General features: G+C 46.4%; 1 protein-coding gene across 15 annotated transcripts in view; it reads right to left on the reverse strand.

Moving 5' to 3' along the window:
* Window positions 1-21,425, reverse strand: part of MARF1 (meiosis regulator and mRNA stability factor 1) — a 48,073-nt gene that overhangs the window by 4,411 nt on the left and 22,237 nt on the right. For 13 of the 15 annotated variants that reach the window (XM_074028300.1, XM_074028299.1, XM_074028298.1 and 10 more), the window contains 14 exons: window positions 20,872-20,952; window positions 17,733-17,969; window positions 17,488-17,607; window positions 16,273-16,448; window positions 13,866-14,086; window positions 12,900-13,042; window positions 12,600-12,733; window positions 11,127-11,329; window positions 9,902-10,129; window positions 5,482-5,712; window positions 3,226-3,438; window positions 1,852-1,912; window positions 1,639-1,764; window positions 52-222 (listed from right to left, as the gene is read on the reverse strand). In XM_074028300.1, the coding sequence (XP_073884401.1) occupies window positions 52-222; window positions 1,639-1,764; window positions 1,852-1,912; window positions 3,226-3,438; window positions 5,482-5,712; window positions 9,902-10,129; window positions 11,127-11,329; window positions 12,600-12,733; window positions 12,900-13,042; window positions 13,866-14,086; window positions 16,273-16,448; window positions 17,488-17,607; window positions 17,733-17,969; window positions 20,872-20,952 (2,345 nt within the window). The remainder of the gene's footprint in view (window positions 1-51; window positions 223-1,638; window positions 1,765-1,851; window positions 1,913-3,225; window positions 3,439-5,481; window positions 5,713-9,901; window positions 10,130-11,126; window positions 11,330-12,599; window positions 12,734-12,899; window positions 13,043-13,865; window positions 14,087-16,272; window positions 16,449-17,487; window positions 17,608-17,732; window positions 17,970-20,871; window positions 20,953-21,425) is intronic. The other 2 variants (XR_012429503.1, XR_012429501.1) reach the window with 1 other exon arrangement.

Genomic DNA, 21,425 nt, shown 5'->3' on the forward strand with positions numbered 1-21,425 from the left:
GTTTGTTTTAAACCCCAAAGAAAACCCCCACGACAACACGGAGTCACCCACCGGAAGGCTCTTGAGGGCGCTCCTCAAACTGAATGAGATCGGCAGACTGGAGGATGACGGGGTCTGGTCTCAGCTGAGGGGACGGCAGGCACGAGGGGACAGGTGCACACAGGAGGTCGACGGGGGAGTCGTCGGTCAGGCGGAGAAGCTCCTGCTCCGTGTGACTGGGCCCTGGACAAAGAAGGCGGGTTGGGGCGCTACAGGACCTCCATGCCCACCCCCAGCACACACCCTGGGCTCACACCTGAAGTTTTCCTTCTAAGCCTTAAAGATTAAGAGAGTCAAGAAGTATTTAAGGTATTAAAAAAACAAACAAGCCAACCCAAAACCCACTAACAGGAAGATCCTGGTAACGGAATGCCTTAATAAGCTAGTTCTCCTGAAGATCCGTGTTCTCAGGAACACCGGCCCCTAAAAGGCCCAACCAGATAAAAGGGTCCTGCAGTCAGTTTCCAAAGAGAGGGGACAGCCTGAGACGGGGTGTACATGGTTAGCAGCAAGCGGAAGCCCAGAATCCGAAGCCCTGGGCCTGGTTCCGCGGCTTTCCAGCTGCCGACTCTGGGTGAGCTGTGGAATACGTGACTGCCCGAGACCCGCGCGCCTCCGCTGCAGAACGGAGGTCAGCACTGCTGACGGCCGTGGGGCAGCTTCGGCAGCTGATTCCCAGGAGAGCACCTCAAAACGTCAAAGGCCATGAACTCAGTTATCCTAAGGGCACAGGGGACGGTAACGTGCTATCTATCTTACCGCATCTTTTGAAGACAAAATTCTCACCTATAACGACGCATTCAAAACTCCTTCAGAAAAGTCAGAACTGCTGTAACATTCACGAGAACTGGCCTCTATCTACTACAGAGGTGGATCTACCTGAAATCTATGTGACTCGGTGTAATTTTGGGTAATATTAATGCATTAGTGTATCAAGTCCTGCCTCGGGCTGTCCTGTGACAAACACACCTTGACCAGCCTTAAGTCAGGCGCCCTGAGCCCGCTTCTGCATCAGGCCTTGACCTTGGCCTTCCATCTGGATTGGGCCTTGACCTTAGCCTTCCGTGTCTGTTGCTGAACTTGCCAGGTCCAGTCTTAGCTGGAGTCATTTCAGTGAGAATCCCGTCACCCTTGAGACCTCATCACCCTTCATAGCTGATGTCTGGATCTTTGGTCGGCCTGCCTGCCCGTAGCAGGAATCCTCTTCGCAATTTCCCACCCCCCGAGACCTCCCTCTGCTCCCACGCTATGTATTGGGAGTTGGCTCTCTCCCTGCTATTGCAAGTGTCACGAATTTCCATTATAACAAGTGTCAGAATAATTTTTTTCTTCAACACCTGAATTGGGGTAAGACGATCATTATTGGGTTGCCAACATCTTTCAGGGACTTTAACCAGTTGGCCAAACAATGCTAACAAATAAAGGTCAATTTTTCCCTCTGTTACTAACTAAATACCAAAACTGCTTTGAAAACTATGTGGCTATTTAACTTCAGCGGATGGGATGACTTGCTGGAGTCCTTTCCCTTGCTCTGCCCGACCCCAAGCCATTTCTCCTAGAATTTCACAAGCTCTTATGTCTCTGCTTGTCCTCTCTTACCACTGCCACCAGCTCCAAGCTTGAGTTCCGAGGCTGTGTGCGGTTCGGGCACCTCCAGGATGCGCTCGCCCTCCGAGGGCTGGTTTTCAAGATTGGCAGGGGAGAGACCGAGTGAACTCAAACGACCTGGAGGACAAACAGCACCCGTCAGAGAGAAATGTCAGTGAGAGAACCGTGATTTTTTACGGGGGGAGGGAATGGGTGCTTACTTACTTTTCATGTCATTTTTTAACACTACAATTCTCTTATGACCATGTCCTTTTATCCAGACCACCTGCACACAAGACATACTACTGGTTAAGCAGTGGAAAAGGAGGGGACAGAAGCCCTAACATTCAGGAAGAGTGTGACCTACGGTGCCTGCCTTGGGCTAGAATTTAGGAGCTGAGTTACTGCCAAGAAGCATGTTTCTCTATTCTCTCCTTAGCTTTTAAAGCAACAGAAGCAGCTGACAGAAACATGCCCCTATAAAAAGCAGAGTAGTTGAAAAATCATGAGACACAGTTTCAGAAATATTCTTTATAATTCTTAAAAAGACTGTCTTCCAAACACTAGTTTTGGCATATAGATTAAGGTCGTTCTCCCATGAGAGTTCTTGCCATTTTTTTGCAGAAACACCACCTAAAAGAATTAAGAGCGATCTCTCAGACCCTTTAAACTAAGTTCATTATCAGAATCATAAAGTCCTCTCCCTGATGGTGCCGCTCTCCAACTCGGCCAAGCAGACTGGTAGTAGTGGAGCTGGGCTCCCAGGCCCCCCACATGTGCACCCCGTGGCCAGGTCACTGATCGCAGCTCCCAGGCGAGTTTTGCCTGGGTCCTTGCTACTTGCTCTATTCTACTATTTTCACTTGGCTCAATCCCTCCATCTAACGCTGACCCAGACCTCTGCAGTGGCCAGGATCCTAGCCCAGTTCCCTCCTCCATGCCTGCTTCTCTCTGCTCTACCATGGACAGCGCCACTGGGTGCTTTTCAAATGCAAACCTGGGCTCCAGCTCTTTCCAACACAGTCCTCCCTCCTTACCTGGAGGAGCCATGCCCTCCCTAACCCAGCTCTCGGCTCCCTGTTAGGCTCTCCACACTCCATGCCACTTGTCACATCCCTGCATCTGCTCATGCCATCATCCTCTCTGCCCAGAATGCTCTCTCCCCTCCTTGTCACGTGGTTCCCTCAGGCACATCCTTGCAGGTTCCGTACCAGGCTCCCCAGGCTTGGGAAGTGGGCCCTGACACGGCCCTCCTCAACGTGCCCACTGAGTAGGGGGCTCCTAGCCATCACTGCACTGACCACCCTGACTAATTGCCTGCTTGGGGGTCCTGACTCTCCCATTACCCAACACCTTTCTGAGGTTAGAGCCTGAAACTTACTCACCTGGCATATAGGGATTTAATAAAGGTTTACAGAAAGAATCAAGGAGAAATGCTAAAATCATTTACTTTAGACCAACAGTATGTTTTGAAAGGATCAATTCAAAATGCCTGCCGTTCCGTTATTCTGGCAGCATTTTATTTTTCTACTCAGGAGAGTTAGCCTGTGGCTCAGCTCTTCAGAAGATGCTCTCCCAGAAGCTGAGAAAAGTGCCCACCTGTGGAATTGCTCCCAAGAGCTCCTCCACGCTGTTGTGGCCGTAGGTCTTGGGCTGCAGAGTTTCTCCGACATACTTGGTATAGGCCATGGAAAACTCATGAAGGAAAATCTGCTGGTAGTGGTAAGTATGAAGTAAAGAGCGCACGTTCTTTGCAAACAAATACAGACTTGTGAGCTTCACACATTCTTCCATCTTATCATTAGTGAAAACCTGGGTAAAAAGAAAAAGCAGCATTAGAAATGTCAGTGACTGGCCCTGGCTCCTGGAAAGTGAGGGCCTCCCACTGAGGGAAAAGGCCCTGAGGTGAAGACGAAGAAGAAGGCAACGAAGAAGATGAAGAAGGAGACGACAAAGACGAAGAAGACAATGAAGACGAAGACAAACACGACAAAGACAAAAAAGACGAAGACAAAAAAGACAAAGATGAAGACAACACAGACGACAAAGATGAAGACAAAGACCAAGAATACAAAGATGAAGACAAAGACCAAGAAGACAAAGATGAAGACAAAGACCAAGAAGACAAAGATGAAGACAAAGACCAAGAAGACAAAGATGAAGACAAAGACCAAGAAGACAAAGATGAAGACAAAGACCAAGAAGAGGAAGACAAAGACCAAGAAGACAAAGATGAAGACAAAGAAAACGAAGACGACGAATTAGACACAGATGAACAAGATGAAGAGACACAAAAGACGAAGAAGAAAGGAGGAGGAGGAAGGAGAAAGGAAGGAAGGAAGGAAGGAGGGAGGGAAGGAGAGAGGAAAAAAGGAAGTGGGGAAGGAAAAGGAGAAGCGTCAAGGATTTCCTCCAAGAGAAGGCTATAGCCTCCAGCAAACTTCAGTTCTATTTGCAAGTCGAAGGCTGCAGTGGTCTGAAGAGATTGTGTGAGTAGGGAAGAAATCAGGGGAGGCAAACCAGTGCGGCAAATCACTGTACACACAGTGGACACTGAGGCCATGAAACCACCTCTCAAACTAGTTTTCCAAGAAACACTGTGATGGAGGATGATGCTAGCATTATTTAAAAACACATCAAAAGTAACAAGAAATAAACACAAAACCCTTGTGTATGCAGGGTAAGGAAGCAGATTTCTTTACCACAAACCTTTTCAGAGTGCTTAACATGCTCTGGAGTCACCAAGAGAAAGGATATTCCCAATCTTAGCTGGCCAGGGAAAGTCCTTTGTCCTGGAACATCCATTAACACCTGTCCAGAACTGGTGTCCTTACGATAGATACTAACAGAGTTTAGAAAACGTTGGATGTATATCCTTTCATTATTTAATGATCAGTCCCATAGTTAGATGATGATGGCATAACATTCTTATTTTAAATTGCTGGGGCTCATTTGTTAATATCTTATTTAGGATCATTTTCTCTTAAGGGACTATCTTATGTTTTTGGTATTAAACTTATCTTGGCTTCATAAAAATAAGTGGTAAGCTTTCTTTTTTTTTCTTTTTCAGCAGCCTAGAACAGTATTTTTTTTTTTTCTAGGAGATGGGTTCTTGCTATGTTGCCCAGGCTGGCCTCAAACTCCTGGGCTCAACTGATTCTCTAGTCTCAGCCTCCTTAGTAGCTGGGATTATGGATGTGTCCCACCTTGCCTGGCCCAGAATGATTTTTTAAAAGGTGGATTTATCTGTTCTTTCAGGGTTGGTTAAAATTCCATTGTTATCTCACTTGGTCCTGATGCCTTTTTCAGTGGTAAATTTCAGGGATCTTTTATAGTCTCTTTTATGGTAACTGGTTTAATTTTTAACTTCTTGAGTGAGTTTTGGTAACTAATTTTTTTCCAGGATTTCATTTATTTACTCTAGGTTTTTATATCTGTTGCCCAAGAACTGCATGCAGTATTCTCTTAAGATTCTCCCAATCTTGGAGCACCATTCTTGAAATGCTGCCTGCGGACCGGCTGGGCAACCTTCCTTTCTGCCCTTGCCTCACTCAACTCTCACTTCAAGTCACCACATAAACCATCTCACTCAGAAAGATAAACAGCAGCAAAATCCATCCTGGAACAGGACAAACACACCCTAGTGCCACGATGAGGAGACCAGGCTTTCCCTGGCTTTTGCCACCCATTTAGGCAGGGCTGCTTCACTGCCCGAGGTCTCAGCGTGTTCATCTGTGAAATGGTCTCTTAGGTCCCTTCCAGCTCCACACACTCTCATCTAGACCAGCAGGTAATCCGGAAACGCACAATCGATAGTTTGCAATGATACTTCTAAAGAGCCATTAACGTGCGTACCTCAACCAAGTACGGCAGGCTCTTCAGCAGTTCAGTCAAGGTCATGAATCCATATTCACAGGGGTTAAGGGGAGTGTTGTGGGTACTTTCGTAATGTCTCTTGAGCTCCTCAACAGAAAGATGGGTGGTTCCTTCCCAAGACATCAACAACACCAGCAACTGGGCAGTGAGAGATCGTAGGGACTTTCGGTTGATCAGCTGAATCTGTCTGCCAGATTCTACGTCGGCAACCTGGGGAAAATGAGAATTCACACTTTCAGAACTCCAGAGAGACAACCTTGGTTATACCCAACTCGGCTCACTTCATTTTGGTTAAGGAGACCAACAGATGAAAAATCTCTGATTTTTTTTCTCCTACACTGAAATAAAGCAAGTTTGTTTTTAGCTTCTTTGGGACACCAGACCAACACAGAAGCAGAAACCGTCCTCCCCCTGCTGGTCCCTAAGTGAAAACTCTCATCAAGGTAATAACGGGGGAGGAAATTGCATCATTCTCTTTGTTTTTCATTCATTCTTTCCAAACCCCACTGTAAGAAGGAGACAGGCTGGCCAGCAGACGGCCAGTGGTCCAAGCTTGTGAAGTGTGGGTTGCTGTGCTCGAAGGTGGAGTAGGGGATGAGCAAGCTAAACTATAAGCAACACTCACCTGGCTTCTGTGCAGACCCGACTTGCCCATGTGTGTCCCCAGGGCAGGCTGGGGAGGTGAGAGAGGGTCTACTTTCACTACAAGGTAAGCTGCATTTTTCCAGTCTGCTATTACTAACCACAAAGCTGGTATTTTCACCCGACTAGTACCTGTCCACTCCTCAATTATTTCAGATTCTCAAAGAGATAAAGGGTTTAAGTGACTAAATGCATTGACAGGGAAACCTCACAAAACAGAGATTGTCATGTGGGGACCAAACACCATGTGAAGAAACACACATCTGGTGACTGAGCCAGCAGGCCTTGGGTGGCAGGGGTTAGTCGGTGGACGGAGCCTTTCCTGGCAAAAAAACAGGCAGAGCTTTGGCACACGTGCGGCTCTGGCACTGCTCTCACAAACCAGTGCTCATCCGGACAGCCTGTTTGCCCCCTTTATCTGGTTTTCCTGCCAGGGCCAAAGGTCTTGGCAGGGCTAAGTCATCGTAAGTTGGCACTCTTTGGACCGTGGATTCTGAGAGGCAGAGAGAGGTGGGTGGCATTGAGGAGCCATCCCAAGGTCAGGACATCTTTATCTGGTTCTGCCATGTGCCCAGAGCTAAGGCAGGAGGGAGGCTGGCAGGCTCCCACCCCACTTACCATGGTTATGGGACCGTATAGATTTCCTGCTCAGAAGCGAGTTTCATCAATCAACCGACACCATTCCAGGGGATCCCAGTCATCGTAGCTACCCAGACCCCCACCACCACTACAGCCGCTTAGGAAAGAAACCAAACCAGAGCCTGCTCCTCTGGTCCGACTTGGATCCATCCCTTGATTCTCAATCCCAGCTATGCATTAGAATCCCCTGGCGAGCTTTTAAAAACACCGATGCTCACAGTGCACTTGGACTAATTCTATAAGAATCTCAGAAGTAGGGCTGGAGAAGCTCCCAGGAGATCCAGTAGGCAGCCAGGGAGGCACCACGGAGCCTCTCTCAGCTCTCTCCATCCTTGTTGCTCACACCCCAGCTGCCCGCCCATCACACTCACCCAGCAAAGCCCTAGGTCACAGCATGGGGTCTTCCTATCCAACTGAGCCCACCCCTTTCATCATCCTGGGCAACTGAACACCAAGGGACCTGTCCCACACCACAGCCTTATAGCCTTTCAATGCCTTGCCTGTCATCTCCAACGACATCCTCTTCTGTTCAATTTCACTGCAGACACCCGTCTCTAGGGTCACAGTGCGAACCTGTCATTACCCCATCCAACATAAATCACTCAAACCTCCTGACCATCCCACTTGTAAAAGCAAGTCGGGAGCTGCTGTTGGGGTGGGAGTGCAGAGACTCTTACCTGCTCAACTCCTCCCCTTCTCAAACCTCAGCAGCAACACTGCCTCCTATCTGCCGACAATTCGCCAGCCCCTCCCTTGCTTCACTCTCCTCTTTTGTCATCCTGCCACTGACATTCTTGTCAATGTTTAAATTCCCTCACCCCATGCCTTTTCCTGGTGCCCATCGGTAAACTCCCACCTTGAATCCGACCACCTGCTTTCCCTGAGCCGATACCTGCACAGCCACACCCCAACTGCTGCTCTCTGAGAGTCTACGGTGCCAGTGTGCAGGGAGCTTTTTTTTTTTTTTTTTTTTTTTTTTGAGACGGAGTCTCGCTTTGTCGCCCAGGCTGGAGTGCAGTGGCCGGATCTCAGCTCACTGCAAGCTCCGCCTCCCGGGTTTACGCCATTCTCCTGCCTCAGCCTCCCGAGTAGCTGGGACTACAGGCGCCCACCACCTCGCCCGGCTAGTTTTTTGTATTTTTAGTAGAGACGGGGTTTCACCATATTAGCCAGGATGGTCTCGATCTCCTGACCTCGTGATCCGCCCGTCTCGGCCTCCCAAAGTGCTGGGATTACAGGCTTGAGCCACCGCGCCCGGCCCAGGGAGCTCTTGATACCCCTGCAGCCCACATGACATCCAGATCAAGCCATTCTCTACTCACCACGACAATTGCGGACCTTCTCCCCACTTCTAAGTCCTGAGCCTGCCTCTCCTCTCTCTCTAAGCACAGATCAGTCCCTCTCTCTGGTGGAAAATCACTCTTGGAAGAGGACTCTCTTCTATTCCTGATGACAAACATCAGACCTGCCCATGCCTGCCCCCAGCCTATTGCCCTGTATGCTTCCTTCTTCCTCTGTGTGCTAGTTTCCCAGTCTCCCACACCTCAAGGCCCTCCCGTCTTAGCCCCTCTCACCCTTGTATGTTCATCTTCTCTCTCTAGACAGATCCACATCAATGGCTTTCAGACTTGCTCAAGTTTTTCCAGGTAGGGAAACCAACAGCCCAAAACCTCCCTTGCTCCCTCAGCCCCTCTAGCTGTTGCCCCAGCCCTCCATCTTCACAAGCAGACAAACCAGGTTGCTGTCCAGATGACCTGCGCCATTTTCTCACCTCTCCTCACTCCTCACCCCACTCCCACGTGGGTTCTGTCTGCACAATCGACGCTGCCACTGACCTGGCCGGCGGCAACGACTCTCCCCACTGAGCTAAACCTGGAGGTCAGGCAGTCCCTCTCTGACCTGCCTTCCTATGATGCTGCTGGCCATTCCTGTCTTGGCTCAGGGATGTTCCGCTCTCCTGGTGTGCGTCCTGCTCTCTCACCTCCTCCTCTAACCAACCAGTACCTAAGGAGAGCTCTGAGCCGTCCTACCTCTGCCAAGGTAAGAACTTCTTCTTCCCTGCAGTCCAATACATTCAGAAACATAGTGGGGGCCGGGTGCGGTGGCTCATGCCTGTAATCCCAGCACTCTGGGAGGCTGAGGCGGGCGGATTATCTGAGGCCAGGAGTTCGAGACCAGCTTGGTCAACGTGGTGAAACCCTGTCTCTACTAAAAATATAAAAACTAGTCGGGCATGGTGGCAGGCGCCTGTAATCCCAGCTACTCAGAGGGCTGAGGCAGGAGAATCACTTGAACCTGGGAGGTGGAGGTTGCAGTGAGCCAAGATTGCACTATTGCACTCCAGCCTGGACCACAGAGCAAGACTCCATCTCCAAAAAACACCTCACAGTGGGAAGGAAAAGGAGAATGAACCCATTCTGGCTGTTTACGGAATTAAACGACACAGAAATGTGTGCAGCTAGTAATGGGCCTGTAACTGAGGGTGCCGTCCCTCATGCTTCCCTTTCCATTCCTTCCTCCTGGCAGTGACTTCTCCTGGTCCTGTGGGGGAGGGGGCTGAAAACTGGCAGCTGCTCTGCCTAGGATGGGGAGGGTCAGTGCAGTCCAGGGCAGGAAACAGGACAAGCTGCCCTTTCTACTACAGCTCTGCCAGCGACAAAGGCCACTCTGCACCCGTGCTGGCTCCTAAGCCTAGTCCTAAGTGGGTGAGAATGTGGAGGGAGAAGACACTGTGTGATTACAGCTCCCGAGAACATCACAGGCAAAGCTCTTACTGGAAGGAGTTGAGCTCAGGCCAGCAGCGCTGAGGTGGCTGCACCTGATGACCGAACCCTGGGGTGAAGAGTGACCTCATCAGTTCACAAAGGCGTAGCTTTGGCAAGGCCATTCAGAAACACACAAGAGGAAGACCAAAATAAAACTTCCAAACCAAGGCTTCTCCTATTACCTAAGAAGCACTAATGACACAAAACAAGTTGTAAGGCGGTGACAGTTAAGTAGTTCAAGGTGTAAATACAGAAACGCTACAGCACATGCAAACGTCCTAATGAGAATTAGGCCACTATAAGCTTTATCCCATGACGGGGGAGGGGGAGAAAAAAAAAACAACAACATTTACCTTGACGACATGGCAGAGTTTCTGAGTTAAAGCCGAAATGGAACTGACATCATAGTCTTGGAGACGAAATGTATAACCAAAAGTTTTAGCATATTCTGTAAGGAGATCTGTCATCATAAGGCAGTTATCTTTTTGGGACCGAAGGAGTTTAACAAACTGGGCAGCTAGAGCTTTGAACCGCTCTACCTCTGTCAGAGTAAGGATCTTTTCTTCTCCACATTCCAATACCTTCGAAAACACATGGCGGGAGGAAAGGGAGAATAAACAAATCATAGTTGTTTACAGAATAGCAAAAAAATGTGTGCAACTAGTAATGAAAAAACAAGTCAGCATTACTGAATGGGTACAGAGTTTCAGTTCTGTGAGATGAAAAAGTTCAGAAGATTGCTTGCACAACAATGTGAATGTGCTGACCACTACTGGACAATAAATAAAAAAACAGTTACAATGCTAACTTCTGTGTTATGTGTATTTTGCCACAATAAAACAATTTTTAAAAAGCACTTTAGTAAAAGAAAAATTAATAAAATCAACAGAAATTTGGTTTAACTTAGCAACAGCTTAACAGCTTAGCACTGATGTTACCTCATGTACTCAGCCTACCTTCAACATGAAAGATTTGAAGAGTATAAAACTAATGAACAAATATTCAGTGTAAGAAATCAGCCAGGTGTGGTGGCTCACGCCTGTAATCCCAGCACTTTGGGAGGCTGAGGCGGGTGGATCAACTGAGGTCAGGAGCTCAAGACCAGCCTGGCCAACATGGTGAAACCCTGTCTCTACTAAAAATACAAAAATTAGCTGGACACGGTGGTGGGCACCTGTAATCCCAGCTACTTGGGAGGCTGAGCCAAGTGAATTGCTTGAACCCGCAGGTGGAGGTTATAGTGAGCTGAGAAAGTGCCACTGCACTATAGCCTGGGCAACAAGAGAGAAACTCCGTCTCAAAACAAAAAAACAAAAAAAACCAAATCAACCTACTTAATCCTTTTTTCAATAATTACCCTAAGACAAGTTTGAATAATCCTTTATTGAAGGAAAAAGCCATATTTATCTAAAAATACTAATGAGTCAGTAATATGGCTTCTCTGATTGGAACAGCTTAGATTTTCATCCTCTTTCATAACTCCCTACTTCCCAGGAAAATAGGTCTTGAATGTGAAAAGAAAATTTCCAATATGTTGTTCAGAAAAATACTTTATAAAATTAGAATTTCTTCACTCACTTGTAAAGTATCAGGTATGGCTTCAAAAAGTTCAAGTAGTTTGGTAAACCCATAGTATGCAAGTTTGCACTGCCGGCCAAAGTGGTGATGGTAAGAGGGAATAAATTTATTAAAGGGCATCCGGAAATGGGGTTGGTGACGCAGCAAATCAACGACATCCTTGGAGAACTGTTTTGTCCTTTCTATTTCATCCTGAGTGCGTTCTTTAAAAAAAACAAAAAACATAAAATCACAGTTTTTTTCTACCCATTTGTGTTCAACATTCATACTAGAGTAAATCCTTTTGGAATTTATAAGTGATATCATCCTTGCATTCCAAACACACACAACCTAAAACACATACACTCTTCCCTCTTTGCAAGTGGTTCTCAAACATGTTCCAGGGCAGAATACCAGGAAGTCATGATACTATTATATTATGAAATGCATATATATTCATCTTATAAGCTAGAAACAAGGTCATCTTACAAGCTAGAAACAATTTTCTAGCCCCTGCCCTGTATCTATTAAAATGACACACACCCAGGTCCCTGTACTTAAGCAAGTACTCTAGAAATTATTCCTATGAAATCACACTTCTGAATATCTCCATTTTTTTTTGTTTATTCATCTGATCTTCAGTTAAAACTTGCTAGCAGAAAAGAGAATCAGGCTTCAAAAGTTGAACAAAAAGAGAAAGAAAAGCTTAAGCTGAGACTGTTTCTATTAATTTTTAAGTGAGAATTAGAAAAGTACTGGCATTACTAACTTTGGCCCTGGAATTCTATGATTTCGTGGACATCAGTGTTCTGCAGGAGCATAGTTTAAGAACCAGACAACAGGAGGAGGATATGACCATACAGTCACCCCTTGGTGTTCTCAAGGGATCGGTTCCAGGACCCTGCTTGGATACCAAAATCCGCCACCTACTCAAGTCCTGCGGTCCGCCCCGCAGAACCTGCAGACACGAAGAGTTGGCCGTCAGTATCCATGGGCTTCGCATCCCTCAATCACTGTACTTTCTCCCCGTAAGTGGACCTGTGCAGTTCTGATCTCAACTGTAACTATTAAAATTTGAAAGGCAAAACAAAACATCCATTTGAGTTGTCTTCCCTTCTCAAGCGTGCAGAGTAAATAAAGTAGCTCAGAGTTCAACAGAAGAGTGAAGCAACAGGCACAGTGACAGGTTCTCAACTGGATGACTACGGCTCACAAAGCCACAGCCAGGCTGCAGGAGGCATTTGGGCAAAGTGCTGATGATGTCTGTTTTTCCCCTTAGAGTCAATTCTAAAAAGCCAGCCTGCTTTTCTTCTTGAGAACAGCTTCATCTGCTTTGAAGAACACAGAATCCAATGAGCAGCAGTTTTCACACTGTGCTTTCTGTGGAATCTTCAGGAAGCATGGAGAGGGAGGGAAAACCACATCTTCCATGCCACACTATTTTAAAGTAACAGGAGGTAGACAATATCCTTCTAGCAAATGTAAGTCACATACCTCTTTTGGGAATACAAATCACCATTTCATTATCTTGTTGGGACAAGCAGATGGTTGTGTCTGGAATCTCTGATACGATGTCAATCAACTCACAAACACCATATTCAGTGACATCCCAGTCCTTTGAGAAACACCTAGGTTTTAACAACAGAAGCGGATATGGAATGAGTAGTATCATTGGTAAAAGTACTACACGTTTTCTAAAAGAATGCTTAATAGAAATATTAGATAACGATTTAGAATTTGGGAGATGATAAAGTGTCTTAAAATATTTGCTTTCACTTCTGTTCATCAACTCACCAGTGATAAGCCTGTGAGAATTCTCTCACAATGACCTGTTTGCTGGCCTGGGATTTCAGAAGTTTCAGTAAATCCTGAGTAAAGCGTTTCACCTGGGCCCTGTGGGTAAGGGTCAGCAGACGTTTGGAGCCCATTCCAAGAATCTGCAAAGCAAATGGTTTATTTATACACATAAGACCTCAGCAGACAGCGACTTCCTTGCTGCTGGCTCACCCCCTCTTGGTAATAGCCACAGAGAATGACTCCCTTCATGTAGAATGTGTGCAATTTGAAATACATCTGAATCAACAAAATGTAGTTGGTCAAAAGGAACAAACGTCCAACCTCCTGAAACTCTTACTGTTTTTGGCCTGGCGCACCCTCTCCCAAATAGTCGTTGAGTATAGAAATGAAAAGTGTAATCTTTTGAAAAGAAAAGTCGTGAGTACAGAAATGAAAACTGTATTGGTTGTCCAGATAAATTGGTCTGCAAGTTTTTCAAGCTATTTTTAGTGAGTGGGAAGCTGTTAAAACACTGTGAGTTAACGGGCAAAGTCCTCATAGGATCCAGTGCTACACTCTAGCCCAGTAACTAGTCTCCGACTAGTTACATTTAGTAGAAAGGTTAAGCCCTTGACTCTCACATAGGCACCAACATACAAGTACGTGGCTATTCATGGCAGCTTCCTTGTAATCATGAACAATTCTGGAGAAAGCTGTGCTGGGATGAAGAAGGTGTACACAGCTTAGAGGGAAAATACTCCTCAGTCCTCCAAGGAGTTCCTCTAAAACTGGAAACTAGTAGCTTTCTGAAAAATTGAGAAGCCGCCTTTGTGTGTTACTCCTTCCCTCTAAAGAAAGCTTTTAGAGGATGTTCTGCCCAGAACTGACTTCTTAGGAATATATTACTGTTTCCTTGATGGAGGCACCCAAAGCCATGGAGGAATATTCCTGCCTGTAAACAAGTAATCCTGTGACACGCCTTACCTGCAACACATGAGGCACTGCTTCTAATAACTCAATCAGCTTGGAGTATCCGTAGTCTGACACTCGGCACTGCTTTGCAAAATGATGGTGATAGGATGGGATGAAATGACTGATGGGTATGACACAAGATGGCTGGCTTTTCAGCAAGTCAATCACTTCTCTACTGAACTGGATCAGCTGGGGGTTACCTACAGGACTCTTCGAACGCAGAAGCCAAGGGTCTAGAGGAAAAACAACATGAATTAGACAGAAAGCACGGATTTCACCAGCTGAAAGGAGGGGAAATGGCCCTGCAGTCCTTGGCTTGAGTTCGATCATGGGGAAGCAGACGAAACCAAGTACAGTAGCTGCTTTACATCTCAGTTTCTATGTTCAGGTCTCACAGTCCAATAACTAGCTAGCCTAACTTATTCATGGGCTGTCAAATGCTATCCCACTAATCCTCAAAGTTCAGTGGCCAAAGTAAAGCAGAGTCTACTATAGTTTTATAGAAGTGAAAGTACACAAGATGCTCCCAGTTTAGAAACTAGTTATATTTCCAAGATCCATCTGAAACTTGGTCATGTGGAACACACTTTCCCACAAAGTTATAAATGATCCTCAGGTAGGTAGCCCAGAAGAGCAAAATCAACCCACAGTGGAGCTGAAAATGTTACCCAGAAAACCACAGAAAGTGACAATGTTGTAAAATTAGCATGACATAAAAGGGTGTAAGAAACAGGTTTTTACACCATCTTGACTGCTTATACCTATTAAAAAGGTATAAGTAATCATATGGAAATCTTTATAGAAAGGTGGAGAGGCTTGCTGGGCGTGGTGGCTCACGCCTGTCATCCCACCACTTTGGGAGGCCGAGGTGGGCGGATCACGAGGTCAGGAGATCAAGACCATCCTGGCTAACACGATGAAACCCCGTTTCTACTAAAAATACAAAAAATTAGCTGGGCGTGGTGGTGGGCACCTGTAATCCCAGCTACTCAGGAGGCTGAGGAAGGAGAATGGCGTGAACCCGGGAAGCGGAGCTTGCAGTGAGCCGAGATCATGCCACTGCACTCCAGCCTGGGCGAGAGAGCGAGGTTCCGTCTCAAAATAAATAAATAAATAAAATCTTTAAAAAGGTGGAGGCTTGCGGGCTCATGGCTTAGGAGTAAGGAGGAGCAGCATAATCTATGGCCCCTGAGGAGTCTAAGACAGAAGGAAAAGAAAGGAGGTATCCCATAAGAAGCCCAAGTAGAAACATTCCTAAGAGCAGGCTGACTCAGAGAGAATTCCTTGGTTATCCTCACCTTTTTTCCTGTAGGGTAAGGGAGGTGAGAGAAGGAAAAGAAGTGTTGGGGACAAAGAGAAGGAAGCGTGTGCGTATATATAGGTAGGCAACGTTAAGTGTTGTTCACAGGCAGCAGCCTTAGACATCTGCAACTCAGGACATGCCCGTAACTCTGACACTCACCCAAGTCTAGGTCCAAATACTTTGGTCTTAAAGTCTTTTACATTTAAATTTATTTTCACATTTATCAAAGTCCAAAATGTGGACCAAAATGACTTTCAAAGGTAAATCTGCATTAAGTGGTATTTCCTTCAAATACTGGAAACTTTTTTTTTTTTTTAAAGACAGAGTTTCAGCTGGGCGTGGGGGCTCACGCTTGTAATCCCAGCACTTTGAGAGGCCAAAGCGGGCACATCACGAGGTCAGGAGATCGAGACCATCCTGGCTAACACGGTGAAATCCTGTCTCTACTAAAAATACAAAAAAATTAGCCAGGCACGGTGGCAGGCGCCTGTAGTTCCAGCTACTCGGGAGGCTGAGGCAGGAGAATGGCGTGAACCTGGGAGGCAGAGGTTGCAGTGAGCCGAGATGGCACCACTGCACTCCGGCCTGGGCGAGAGTGAGACTCCATCTCAAAAAAAAAAAAGAAGGCTGGGCGCAGTGGCTCACGCCTGTAATCCCAGCACTTTGGGAGGCTAAGGTGGGCGGATCACGAGGTCAGGAGATCGAGACCATCCTGGCTAACAAGGTGAAACCCCATCTCTACTAAAAATACAGAAAAAAAAAGTTCGTTGGGCGTGGTGACAGGTGACTATAGTCCCAGCTACTCGGGAGGCTGAGGCAGGAAAATCACTTGAACCCGGGAGGCGGAGGTGGCAGTGAGCCGCGATCACACCACTACACTCCAGCCAGGTGACAAAGCAAGACTCCATCTCAAAAAAAGTAAATAAAAAATAAAACAAAGTCTAGTTCTGCCAACCCCTCAAGCATTTTAGAAGGAGTTTTCAAAAGATCAAAGGACACATCCATGGTGTTTTCACACTTGGCAAATTGTGCTGCTGTTTAAAATAAAAGCCAATAGCCTCCTCTGGTCTCACAGTGGACAGGCGGTAGCTCTAGGATAAAATACCTGACACCTACCAGTGTTGGGAGGCGGGGGCTTGTTGTGAATCCATTTAACCACTTTGATGCCATTCTGAGCAGTGGCAATGTTTACACCTGGAACACAGGTGATGAAGTGTTCTAAGGGAACACCTCCTTGGTTTTCTTGCACTACTTCTAGATCGCCAAACTCTGCAGTGTAACAATCTGGAAAGCTGAAACAGGAAAAAACAAAAAGGAAAGGTTAAATTAAAACAACAGAAAAGAAAGCGCTTGCTAAACAGAAGGCTTTGGTTTAATGTATGTGTTAATCATTTGTCTGAATGCCCACCACCAGGTTTGAAGGTTAAAATTAAGGACCCAGGGAGGCAAGCATGGTGGCACTGGCCTCTTTGATACATTCTGATGGCATTTTCTGGGTACTTTTCCAGGACGGGGGTTAAAAATAAGGCAACTGGGCTCCAAGTCAGTTAACACGTCTGCTTCCACAACAGCAGGGGCTTGCAAGCCACTAAGTCCTGTGTCGGCCTTTGTATTAACTCTACTGTTGTGGCTCATGGAGTGGTTAAATGAACTTCTGAGGAATCCTCTTCTCTCACAAGTCTTGAAATGTATGCATATTTGAAGCTGTGTACTCTCAACACTTGTGGAGTTTTTGACTGCAGCACTTATGATACATCTCCCCGCTGTGGGAAGAAACTGCCCTCCTCACGTTTACATTTCTAAAATGTAGCGCACACACACATTTTCTTGTTGAAGTACTGAGTGAATGGATCCCATTTCAGATATACAGTCACGTGTTGCTTCGTGATGGGGGGATGTACTAAAGTAAGTGTTGCTGGGCAATTCTGTCATCTGAGAACATCATCAGGTGCACTCACACAAACCTAGATGCTGCGGCCCACTGCACACTTAGGCTGGTGCAGCCCATGGTTCCTGAGCTGCACATCTGGACAGCCTGATACTGTACTGCACACTGTGAGCAACTACAACACAATGGTATTTGTGTATCTAATCATCGAAAGGTACAGTGAAAATATGTGATCATAATCTTACGGGACCACTGTCCTACATACAGTCTATGGTTGGCCAAAATGTCGTTGTGTGGTGCATGACTGTACCTTGAGGGCTAAACACATGAGGATGATGCATCGTATAGTACCTATTTGCAAAGAGGTGTGGGCAGAAAGGGCAGGCTTCCTATGAAAAGGAGAACTAGGGCATTATATCGACAAAGGCTTTGAGACGGTTCACCTCAATAAAGGCACGGTGCCCTCGTGGGTCTGGAGAAGACTGTGAACCTGGGGCGCAAATGTCTTCAAAGAAAGAATCACAAAAGGAATCTTGTAAGAGTCTGGATCAAATTCATGTTCGCTGAAAAAAAGAGAACACAATAGGAAGCTGACATTCCGCAGGGGTCTAAGATGTTCACAAGGTCATCCTAACATTCCACAATCTTATAGAAAAGAATTATTTCTAAAGGAAAACGAATGGCATACCTGAAATCCTTATTGGAACAATGCTGTCTGCAGACAGGCTCGTGATATTCTAACTCTTCAAATATAATTGGGCTGCAATTCGTGGAGGAGCCGTCGTGTGACTGGGAAGACCCTAAGGGGCTCTGGCGGGCCTGACTGCTGGGTAGGAGACACACCAGCCGTCCGTTTCCTTGTTCACGGATTGCAACCGTGTCTGTTAATTTATATAGATCTGACACATTCAACTTGTGTCCAAATCTAAAAGCAAGAGAAGAGAGACACTGACTTAGAAGGTTTTTCTTTGATTATACAGAAACACCCATCCTGTTTAAATAAAAAGCAATAACCAAGGATGGTTCCTCCATCTCTTCAAAGGTAAAACTGGAATAATTCCACTACAAATTCATTCACTAGCAAACCAGTGATGCTTGGTACTCCTGAGTCATCTGTGGCTCCGTCCATGACAATGCTCACATCATCTGGAAGCCACCCCTAGCCCCTTCCCAGTTTCTGTAAGTAACCTCACCGAATTCTCTGAGTTGGAAACCTCTCTCCATGCAGCTCCCCTCACTTCCAATTCTCTGTATTACTTCTCACCATCCCCACTCTCCTCTCTCAGGAGAATACGTGCTTTCCGTGACCCTCTCACCTCTCCTATGCCTCAACTGTGTGACCCACACACCCTGTGACACTGGACTCCCCAGTTTTCCTCCTGACCTGTATCTTTCCTACTTGGAACTTAAAAGCACTGGCCCTGGAGGCTGGCAGATTTGAGTTCACATCCTGACTCCACTTCAACCTGTGTGACCTTAGTCAAGTTCCACAACCAATCAGGGCCTCACTTTCTCCATCTGTAAAATGGGGTGATGACAGCACCTATCTCACAGGGTCAATGCGAGGATTAAGTGTGGTTAGGTCTGGACAGAACCTGGCTCATAGTAAGTGCTCAGTAAGTGTTCCCGGGTCTTCTCACTGCCTGACCAGTGGTTTCTTCCCAGTGTCCTACATGTACTCAGATTCCCATCTACCAAACCAGCCCCTGGTCCTCTTCCACCTCCTAGAGAGACACACTTGCCCTTGTACTCTCACTCTCAGTCTTGCACTCTCCCCTGTCCCTGTAATGGAAACATCCAGCTGCTCAGGAGCTGCTTCTGCTGTGTTACCCGCAAGTCTCTCAGCCCCTTCCCTCCAGGATTTTAGCCACAGGACTCTGTAGTGATGACTCAAAAGTTATCAGCAGTCTCTGCCTCATCCCCACACCTCATGCATTTCCTCATGGCCTTGGATCCCCCCATTCCTGATGTGCTCTCTTGGCACACATCCTGGGTGCTCGTCCACATCCCTGGCCCTGGTGGCACTCCATCCATTCCTGCCCTCTATTTCTCCTTCCCCCTCCCAACCTTATCTGCCCTCCAGTCTGTCCCAATCATCTTAAAGGCAAATGACTGCTCTATCTTCAGAGCCTGCTTCTCTCCCAAAGAAGCCCCTTGATGTGCAGAAGACTACGTGAACTCTCTACCCAGCTCCTCCAACGGCCCCCTAAAACCTGCATGTCCAAAACCAAGACCAAAAACTTGCTGTACCTCCTGGCCATGCTTTATTTCCCTATTTCCAGTTTAACTGTGCAACCATCATCCCAGTCACACAAAGCCAAACACTCAGAATCAAAATGATCCCTCCCTTTTACCTTGCTTGCTACGTAAAACTAGTTACTCTGGCCACAGGTGGTGGCTTGTGCCTGTAATTCTAGCACTTTGGGAGGCCAAGGTGGGAGAATCGCTTGAGGCCAGGAGTTCAAGACCAGCCTGGGCAATGTAGCAAAACTCCCTCACTACAAAAATTAAAAAATATTAACTGGGCAGGACGGCGGATGCCTGTGGTCCCAGCTACTCAAAAGGCTGAGATGGAAGGATCATCTGAGTCCAGGCGTTTGAGGCTGCAGTGAGCTAGGGTCGTGCCACTGCACTATAGCCTGGGTGACAGAGTGAGACCCTGTCTCAAAAAAAATTTTTTTTAATAAAAAGAAATTAGTTACCCACTCCAGTTTCAATGACATTTGACATTTCTGTAACATCGAGTTCTGTCCCAACAGTGTCTGCTCCGAATTTGGACTGATGTAGCACTTTCCCCCCTGCTTCCTTCTCTCCCCTGTTCGTGCCCTCTCAGACACCACTGCTACGAGAAGAGTCTTCCTGCAGCATGGTTCCCGTCACCACACCTTTCCCCTCCCCTCCTTCCTCCAGCACTTCAGTGGCTCCCTACTACCCATGGGATAATGGTCAAGTTCCTTGTTTTTCCCCTCCTTGGTGTTCTCAAAGCCTTTCCTCCTCCTTTCCAATCAGTTTTCTTCACTGTCCATGAGGATTCATGAGCATCTTCTCTTCCGGCTAGACATAAGCTCCTCAGGTACAAGACCTAAGTCTTGCCCAGTTTTGCCTTCTCTGCAGTGCCTAGGTCTTGCACTTACTAGTCCTTGCTAAGCATCTACTATGGGCTGGGTGCTTAAGATACAGTATGAGGGCAGAGCCAGTCCCTGCTGTCCTGGAGCTCATAGTCTAGTGCTTAAAAATGTTCATCCAATAAATATTAAAACTTGGCCAGGCGCAGTGGCTCACACCTGTAATCCTAGCACTTTGGGAGGCTGAAGTGGGCAGATCACTTGAGGTCAGGAGTTTAAGACCAGCCTGGCTAATATGGCGAAACCCTGTCTCTACTAAAAATACAAAAACTTAGCAAGGCTTGGTGGCACATGCCTGTAGTCCCGGCTACTCGGGAGGCTGAGGCACGAGAATCACTTGAACTTGGGAGGCAGAGGTTGCAGTGAGCTGACACTGAGCCAATGCACTCTAGCCTGGGCAACAGAGCGAGACTCTGTCTCCAAAAAAATTGGAAAAAAAAAAACCAAAAACAAAAACCTAAAACTACTCAATTAGGGGAAAAATAAGTACAGCATTGAGGACCAAAGGTCTAACTTTGTTAAAAATAAAAGATATTTTAAAACTGTCTGCTAAACATTCATTGACGTGTAAATCTGAATGCCAGTGTCTCTGTCTCCTCTCCCCTACCAGGCTGAAGCTCCTCAAGACTCATTACCATGGTTTTGTGTGTGCAAGTCACCCATCAGTACTGACTGGACAAGGCAAAAATATACCTAACTTACTTTTTTTCATAGATATCCGTAAATTTAAACAGAGGCAGGCAACAGGCAGGGGCATCCTGAAGAACAGACATTGTTTCTGCACTGTAAGACAGAAGTTTGATTAGGGAACAGACCATTGTCTCCATATTACAAGTTGTATAAACAGAGTTCATAAAATTAACACAGTGCATATGCAAAATAAATTTACCGATTGCTGGTATGTCAGAATTTATTTTCCAGAAGAGTCTAAAGAAAGGATTTTAGGGACAAGGTAGTGAAAGAAGATTACGTTACACACTAGAATTGGTATCAATCACAGGGTTTTCCACACCAGTGGAGCAGAAAGGCATGATTAACTCAAAAGGGAGAAGGGCTTAAGTATCTCCTGCCATACTTCAGTTTGTTAGATATATGCGACTGACGTTCCCATAGATAAGGATACGCAACTGAATACAACATAACCTCAACTATGGTTTTAAAACACCAAGAGGCACCAAAAAACACTCAAAGGGAAAAAATCCAAATAAAACAAAAAGAAAATGCCAAACTGTTAAGTGCAATTGACTTTGAGCCAT

This window comes from Macaca fascicularis, chromosome 20 (genome assembly GCF_037993035.2).
Source record: "Macaca fascicularis isolate 582-1 chromosome 20, T2T-MFA8v1.1".
Taxonomy (NCBI): domain Eukaryota; kingdom Metazoa; phylum Chordata; class Mammalia; order Primates; family Cercopithecidae; genus Macaca; species Macaca fascicularis.